Source organism: Fringilla coelebs (genome assembly GCF_963513975.1).
Source record: "Fringilla coelebs genome assembly, chromosome: 39".
NCBI lineage: Eukaryota > Metazoa > Chordata > Aves > Passeriformes > Fringillidae > Fringilla > Fringilla coelebs.
The window spans coordinates 333,623-342,351 of NC_140065.1; the positions used below are offsets into that span (position 1 = coordinate 333,623).

At 62.5% G+C, this 8,729-nt stretch overlaps 1 protein-coding gene across 1 annotated transcript in view; it reads right to left on the bottom strand.

Moving 5' to 3' along the window:
• Positions 1–2,035: 2,035 nt before the first annotated feature.
• The window catches only part of GTF2H4 (general transcription factor IIH subunit 4), a gene marked incomplete at its 5' end in the record, with an annotated part of 7,017 nt that continues 323 nt past the window's right edge, over positions 2,036–8,729 (bottom strand). The window contains 7 exons of the mRNA XM_084224501.1: positions 2,036–2,210; positions 2,698–2,776; positions 4,507–4,554; positions 5,391–5,521; positions 6,101–6,248; positions 7,367–7,450; positions 8,559–8,628. Of these exons, the coding sequence (XP_084080627.1) occupies positions 2,038–2,210; positions 2,698–2,776; positions 4,507–4,554; positions 5,391–5,521; positions 6,101–6,248; positions 7,367–7,450; positions 8,559–8,628 (733 nt within the window). The 3' untranslated portion in view covers positions 2,036–2,037. The remainder of the gene's footprint in view (positions 2,211–2,697; positions 2,777–4,506; positions 4,555–5,390; positions 5,522–6,100; positions 6,249–7,366; positions 7,451–8,558; positions 8,629–8,729) is intronic.

Genomic DNA, 8,729 nt, shown 5'->3' on the forward strand with positions numbered 1-8,729 from the left:
ATCAGCGCCCAGCGCGGGAAGGCGTCGGCCAATCAGCGCCCGCCTAGCGCGCGGCGGGCGAGTTCGGCCAATCAGAGCGAGGCCTCTCCCATTAGCGGGGTTACCGTAATGTCGCGAGAGCGCGGGCGGTTTTACCGTAACGCCGCCTGGAGAAGCGCAAGTAGGAATTCGGGATTCGGGGCCGCCGGGACCGAAATTCCCATTTTTATCCCCAAAACCCCCGGGTTCATCCCCAAAACCCCCGGGTTCATCCCCAAAATCCACCAATCCCATCGCTCCCCCGGGAATCCGTCGCTGTTTTCCCTAAATCCGCGCTTTTCCCCTCAGAAATTCCCCCCCCCCGCCCTCAACTCCCCTCACTCCGAAATTCCCGAAAATCCAAAAATTTTTCGGGATTTTCCCACCAAATTCCCCGAAATCCCAAGAATCTCCTTTTCCCTCAGGCTCTCAAAACTTCGCTTTTTCGGTTCAAAACGTTTTTACTACAAAAATCTTCCCAAAAAAACAGCGTTAGTACCAAAAAATGACATTTCTCCCCTACAAATCCCGGATTTCTGTGGGAACGCGGCACCAGGACCCCAAAGTTTGGGGCACCCGGAACCCCAAAAATCCCAAACCCCAAGTCTGGGATTGGCAGGAGACGTTTTGGGGTGCCTGGACCCCCAAATTTTGGGGATTTCGGGGGTTTTGGGCCCCAAATTCCGCGATTTTGAGGATTTTGGGATCCCAAACTCCAGGATTTCGGGGATTTGGGGTTTTTGGGATCCCAAAGTTGGATTTTTTGTGTTTTCGGGGTCAGGCGCTGTGTTTCTGCCTCTTCCAGAAGCGTTTGATGTCGCGGCGCCCCAGTAACCCCAAATTGGAAGATTTTTGGGCCCCAAACTCGGGGATTTTGTGGATTTTGGGGTTTTGGGGATCCCAAACTCGGGTTTTTTGTTTTTTTTCGGGGTCAGGCGCTGTGTTTCTGGCGCTTCCAGAAGCGTTTGACGTCGCGGTGCCCCAGTAACCCCAAAACCGAAGATTTTGGGTTTTTTTGGGCCCAAAACTCCGGGATTTCGGGGTTTTCGGGGTCAGGCGCTGTGTTTCTGGCTCTTCCAGAAGCGTTTGACGTCAGGGTTGGGACCCCAAATTCCGGGATTTTGGGTTTTTTGGGATCCCAAACTCCGGGATTTTGGGGTTTTTGGGATCCCAAACTCCGGGTTTTTTGGTTTTTCGGGGTCAGGCGCTGTGTTTCTGCCTCTTCCAGAAGCGTTTGACGTCGGGGTGCCCCAATAACCCCCAAATTGAAGATTTTTGGGCCCCAAACACAGGGATTTCGGGGTTTTTAGGGATCCCAAACTCCGGGATTTCGGAGTTTTCGGGGTCAGGCGCTGTGTTTTTGCCTCTTCCAGAAGCGTTTGACGTTGGGGTGCCCCAGTAACCCCAAAAATGAAGATTTTTGGGCCCAAACTCGGGGATTTTTGGGATTTTGGGGTTTTTGGGATCCCAAACTCGGGTTTTTTGTGGTTTTTGGGGTCAGGCGCTGTGTTTCTGCCTCTTCCAGAAGCGTTTGACGTTGGGGTGCCCCAGTAACCCCAAAATTGAAGATTTTTGGGCCCCAAACTCCAGAATTTCGGGGATTTTGGGGTTTTTGGGATCCCAAACTCCGGGATTTCGGGGTTTTTAGGGATCCCAAACTCCGAGATTTCGGGATTTTCGGGGTCAGGCGCTGTGTTTCTGTCGCTTCCAGAAGCGTTTGACGTCGGGGTGCCCCAGTAACCCCAAAATTGAAGATTTTTGGGCCCAAACTCAGGGATTTCAGGGATTTTGAGTTTTTTTGGGCCCCAAATTCCAGGATTTTGGGGTTTTTGGGATCCCAAACTCGGGTTTTTGTGGTTTTTGGGGTCAGGCGCTGTGTTTCTGCCTCTTCCAGAAGCGTTTGACGTCGGGGTGCCCCAGTAACCCCAAAAATGAAGATTTTTGGGCCCCAAACTCGGGGATTTTGGGGATTTTGGGGTTTTGGGGATCCCAAACTCGGGTTTTTTGTGGTTTTTGGGGTCAGGCGCTGTGTTTTTGCCTCTTCCAGAAGCGTTTGACGTCGGGGTGGCCGGCGGGGGTGACGACCATCAGGCGCCGCGCGGGGTTCTCGAACACCAGCACGCCCAGGGCGCGGGCGTGGTCCCGCAGCACCTCGAAATCCACCTGGGACAGGAACTGGTTGTACAGCACACCTGGGGGGAGGGGACAGCCTTGGGGACACTGCCAGGGGGGCACGGCCCCACTTTGGGGTGGCCCTTTGGGGACATCCCCAGAGTGTCACCTCCCCGCTTGGGGACATCCCCAGAGTGTCACCTCCCCCCTTGTGGTGTCACCTTCCCCCTTGGGGACATCTCCATGATGCCACCTCGCCCCTTGTGGTGTCACCTTCCCCCTTGGGGTCATCCCAGAGTGTCACCTCCCCCCTTGGGGACACCGTCAGGATCGGTGTGGCCCTTTGGGGACATCCCCAGAGTGTTACCTCCCCCCTTGTGGTGTCACCTCACCCCTTGGGGACACTGTTAGGATTGGCATTGCCCTTTGGGGACATGGCTTGAGTGTCACCTCCCCCTTGGGGACACTTTCAGAACCCTCTGGTGACACCCTAGGGACACCTTGGGGACACTTGGGGACACCTTGGTGACATTTTGGGGACACTTGGGGACATTTGGGGACACTGACCCTCGGAGAAGCGCAGCCGGTCCCGCTCGAGCTCCCAGAGCCGGATCTGATCCGTGATGGTCGGGGGCAGCACCGGGCTCTGGGGACAGGGACACCGTGGGGACAGGGACAGGGACACAGGGGGACAGGGACAGGGACACCGTGGGGACAGGAACAGGGACAGGGACACAGGGGGGACAGGGACAGGGACACAGGGAGACAGGGACAGGGACACCGTGGGGACAGGGACACCGTGGGGACAGGGACAGGGACACAGGGAGACAGGGACAGGGACACAGGGAGACAGGGACAGGGACACCGTGGGGACAGGGACAGGGACATGGGGGGACAGGGACAGGGAGACCGTGGGGACACCGTGGGGACAGGGACAGGGACAGAGGGGGACAGGGACAGGGACACCATGGGGACAGGGACACCGTGGGGACAGGGACAGGGACACAGGGGGGACAGGGACAGGGACACAGGGGGACAGGGACAGGGACACAGGGAGACAGGGACAGGGACACCGTGGGGACAGGGACACCGTGGGGACAGGGACAGGGACAGGGACACAGGGGGGACAGGGACAGGGACACATGGAGACAGGGACAGGGACACCGTGGGGACAGGGACACCGTGGGGACAGGGACAGGGACAGGGACACAGGGGGGACAGGGACAGGGACACATGGAGACAGGGACAGGGACACCGTGGGGACAGGGACACCGTGGGGACAGGGACAGGGACACAGGGGGACAGGGACAGGGACACAGGGAGACAGGGACAGGGACACCGTGGGGACAGGGACACCGTGGGGACAGGGACAGGGACACAGGGAGACAGGGACAGGGACACAGGGGGGACAGGGACAGGGACACCGTGGGGACAGGGACAGGGACACCGTGGGGACAGGGACAGGGACACAGGGGGACCGGGACAGGGACACAGGGAGACAGGGACAGGGACACAGGGAGACAGGGACAGGGACACCGTGGGGACAGGGACAGGGACATGGGGGGACAGGGACAGGGAGACCGTGGGGACACCATGGGGACACCGTGGGGACAGGGACAGGGACAGGGACAGAGGGGGACAGGGACAGGGACACCATGGGGACAGGGACAGGGACACCGTGGGGACAGGGACAGGGACATGGGGGGACAGGGACAGGGAGACCGTGGGGACACCATAGGGACACCGTGGGGACAGGGACAGGGACAGAGGGGGACAGGGACAGGGACACCATGGGGACAGGGACAGGGACACCGTGGGGACAGGGACACCGTGGGGAAAGGGACAGGGAGACCATGTGGACACCGTGGGGACAGGGACAGGGACAGGGACACCATGGGGACAGGGACACCATGGGGACACTGTGGGGACACTGACACAGGGACAGGGACGCAAGGACAAGGACACAGGGACACCGTGGGGACAGGGACGCCATGGGGACATGGGGACAGGGACACAGGGGACAGGGACACACGGGACAGGCGACAGGGACACGGTGGGGACACCATGGGGACAGGGACACAGGGGACAGAGGGGACACAGGGGGGACAGTGGGGAATCCCAGGAATGGGACCAACCCAGGTGGATTTGGGACCCCCCCCAAAATGGATTTGGGACCCCCCAGAGGATTTGGGACCCCCCCAGAGAATTTGGGACCCCCCCCCAAAATGGATTTGGGACCCCCCAGAGGATTTGGGGTCCCTTTGGGTCCCCCCGGGTGGATTTGGGGTCCCCCCAGAGGATTTGGGGTCCCTTGGGTCCCCCAGGTGGATTTTGGGTCCCCCCAGAGGATTTGGGGTCCCTTTGGGGTCCCCTCACCTGTTTGGCCATCACGGGGTGGGCGCGGGTGCGCAGGAAGTGAATGATCTGCGGGGGGGGGACAGCACCCGTGTCACCAGCGTCACCACATCTGTGTCACCAGTGTCACCAGTGTCCCCAGTGTCCCCACAGCACCCGTGTCCCCAGTGTCACCACATCTGTGTCACCAGTGTCCCCAGTGTCCCCACAGCACCCGTGTCACCAGTGTCACCACATCTGTGTCACCAGTGTCCCCAGTGTCCCCAGTGTCCCCACAGCACCCGTGTCACCAGTGTCACCACATCTGTGTCACCAGTGTCCCCAGTGTCCCCACAGCACCCGTGTCACCAGTGTCACCACATCTGTGTCACCAGTGTCCCCAGTGTCCCCACAGCACCCGTGTCACCAGTGTCACCACATCTGTGTCACCAGTGTCCCCAGTGTCCCCACAGCACCCGTGTCACCAGTGTCACCACGTCTGTGTCACCAGTGTCACCAGTGTCCCCACAGCACCCGTGTCACCAGTGTCCCCACATCCCTGTGTCACCAATGTCCCCACATCCCTGTGTCACCAGTGTCCCCACAGCACCCATGTCACCAATGTCCCCAGTGTCCTCACAGCACCCGTGTCACCAATGTCCCGTGTTCTCAGTGTCACCAATGTCCCCACAACACCCGTGTCACCAGTGTCCCCACATCCCTGTGTCCTTGTGTCCCCAGTGTCCCCATTGGTGTCCCCAGTGTCACCTGGTCGGCGGTGATGCCGTTGGCGATGGCTGCCTGCACGCTGTCCCCAATGTCCCCAATGTCCCCATTGCTGTCCCCAATGTCCCCATTGCTGTCCCCAATGCCCCCAATGTCCCCATTGCTGTCCCCCGTGTCCCCACTGGTGTCCCCAGTGTCACCTGGTCGGCGGTGATGCCGTTGGCGATGGCCGCCTGCACGCTGTCCCTTGTCACCTGTGCCACCACCAGGTTGGGGAAGCGATAGAGCAGCTCCGAGAAGAGCGCGATGAGGGCCACCTGCAGCTCCGAGTCTGGGGACATGGGGACATGGGGACATCAGTGGGGACAGCAGAGGGACATGGGGACATCAGTGGGGACACAGGGACAGCGGGGGATTGGGGACAGCGGGGGGACACCAGGATTGGGGAGATGGGGACGCCGGGATTGGGGACAGCGGGGGGACATCGGGGATTGGGGACATCGGGGGGGACACAGGGGGATTGGGGACAGCAGGGGGACCATGGGGACAGTGAGGGATTGGGGACAGCAAGGGGATTGGGGACATTGAGGTGATTGAGGACACGGGGACATCAGGGGGCACATGGGGGTAATTGGGGACATTGAGGACAGTTGGGACCAAAGGTGACAATGAGGTTGGCAGGAGGATGTCCCACAGGGTGACAAGAGTGTCCCCAAGCTGTCTCAGCTGTCCCCAAGCTGTCCCCAGGTGTCCTCAGCTATCCCCAGGTGTCCCAGGCTGTCCCCGGCTGTCCCACAGGGTGACAGGGAGGCGACAGGGCTGTCCCCAGGTGTGTCCCCAGGCTGTCCCCAGCTGTCCCCAAGCTGTCTCCTGGCTGTCCCCAGGCTGTCCCCAGTGTCCCCAGTGCCACCTGTGTAGGCGTAGATGCGGTAGTTGGTCTCCACCAGGATGAAGCCGTGCCCGTCGGGCTCTGTCCCCGCTGTCCCCAGCGCTGTCCCCGCTGTCCCCGAGGCCAGCGCGATGGCCAGCCGGGTCGGGTAGAACCGCCGCGACTTCCGCTGGGGACAGGGGACACCGTCACACCAGGTGTCCCCAGGAGCCACCCTGCTGGCCCCAGGTGTCCCCAGGTGTCCCCAAGCGTCCCCAGGTGTCCCCAGGAGCTGACCCTGCTGGCCCCAGGTGTCCCCAGGTGTCCCCTGGTGTCCCCAGCAGCTGGCCCTGCTGGCCCCAGGTGTCCCCAGGTGTCCCCAGGAGCTTGCCCTGCTGGCCCCAGGTGTCCCCAGGATCTGGCCCTGGTGGCCCCAGGTGTCCCCAAGCGTCCCCAGGTGTCCCCAGGAGCTGGCTCTGCTGGCCCCAGGTGTCCCCAGGTGTCCCCAGGAGCTGGCCCTGCTGGCCCCAGGTGTCCCCAGGGTCCCCAGGTGTCCCCAGGTGTCCCCAGGAGCTGGCCCTGGTGGCCCCAGGTGTCCCCAAGTGTCCCCAGGTGTCCCCAGCAGCTGGCCTGCTGTCCCCTGCTGGCCCCAGGTGTCCCCAGGTGTCCCCAGGTGTCCCCAGGAGCTGGCCCTGCTGGCCCCAGGTGTCCCCAGGGTCCCCAGGTGTCCCCAGGTGTCCCCAGGAGCTGGCCCTGGTGGCCCCAGGTGTCCCCAGGTGTCCCCAGGAGCTGACCCTGGTGTCCCCAGGTGTCCCCAGGTGTCCCCAGGAGCTGGCCCTGCTGGGACCAGGTGTCCCCAGGTGTTCCCAGAGCTGGCCCTACTGGCCCCAGGTGTCCCCAGGTGTCCCCAAGTGTCCCCAGGTGTCCCCAGTGGCTGGCGCTGGTGTCCCCAGGAGATGTCCCCAGTGTTCCTGAGTGTCCCTAAATGTCCCCAGGGGGGCAGGAGCTGTCCCCAGTGTCCCCCAGTCCCTCCCAGTGTCCCCAGTGTCCCCTCCCACTGCTCCCAGTGCTCCCAGTGTCCTCTCAATGCCCTCCCAGTGTCCCCAGTGTCCCCTCCCAGTGTCCTCAGTGTCCCCATGTCCCCTCCCGGTCCCCCCCAGTCCCACCCAGTGTCCCATGTCCCCTCCCAGTGTCCCCTCCCAGTGTCCTCAGTGCTCCCAGTGTCCCCAGTGTTCCCTCCCAGTGCTCCCAGTGTCCCCCAGTCCCTCCCAGTGTCCCCTCCCAGTGCTCCCAGTGCTCCCAGTTCACCTTCCTCTGGAACACCAGTCCGAACTCGCGCAGGTGCTGCAGGAACGTCAGCAGGGACTCGCTCATGCCCTCCACCGAGTAATCCTGCACCAGTACACACCAGTTTGGACCAGTTCTGACCAGTGACCTCCCAGTGACCCCCCAGTGACCTCCCAGTTCATCCCAGTGACCTCCCAGTGACCTCCCAGTCCATCCCAGTTATCCCCAGTAACCGTCACAGCATTCTCAGTGCTCCAGGAATGGTCCTGGAACGCTCCCAGTTCAGACCAGTTCATCCAGTTTAGACCAGTTCATGCCAATCCCCTCCCAGTCCCCCCCAATCCCCTTCCAGTCCCTCCCAGTAGCCCCCCCAGTCCCTCCCAGTCCCCCCCAGTTCCCTCCCAGTCCATCCCAATCCCCCCCAATCCCCTCCAAGTCCCTCCCAGTCCCCCCCAGTCCCCTCCCAGTCCCCCCCCAGTCCCTCCCAGTCCCCCCCATTTTCCCTCCCAGTCCCTCCCAGTCCCTCCCAATCCCCCCCAGTCCCTCCCAGTCCCCCCCATTTCCTCCCAGTCCCTCCCAATCCCCCCCAATCCCCTCCCAGCCTCTCCCAGTCCATCCCAGTCCCCCCCCAATCCCCTCCCAGTCCCCTCCAGTCTCTCCCAGTCCCCCTCCCAGTCCATCCCAGTCCCCCCCAATCCCCTCCCAGTTCCCCCCAATCCCCTCCCAGTCCCTCCCAGTCCCCCCCCAATCCCCTCCCAGTCCATCCCAGTCCCTCCCAATCCCCTCCCAGTCCCCCCCAGTCCATCCCAGTCCCCCCCAATCCCCTCCCAGTTCCCCCCAATCCCCTCCCAGTCCCTCCCAGTCCCCCCAAATCCCCTCCCAATCCCCCCCAGTCCCCCCCAGTCTCTCCCAATCCCCCCCCAATTCCCCTCCCAGTCCCTCCCACTCCCCCCCAGTCCCTCCCAGTCCCCCCCCAATCCCTCCCAGTCCATCCCAGTCCCCCCCAATCCCCTCCCAGTCCCCCCCAGTCCCTCCCAATCCTATCCCAGTCCCCCCCAGTCTCTCCAATCCCCCCCCAATCCCCCCCCAATCCCATCCCAGTCCCCCCCCATCCCCTCCCAGCCTCTCCCAATCCCTCCAATCCCCCCCCCAGTCCCTCCCAGTCCCCCCCAGTCCCAGTCCCTCCCAGTCCCTCCAGTGCTCCCAGTCCCACCTTGCCCAGGGTGGAGAAGCTCAGCTGGAACAGGAAGGACAGGATCTCCACCAGGTCCATCCCCCCGCGCCTGGGGAGGGGCACAGGGGGCGTTTGGGGGGGCCCGGGGCCTTTTGGGGACCCCCCCCCAAATTTTTGGGATTTTTAGGACCCCCCCAATTTCAATAAAAA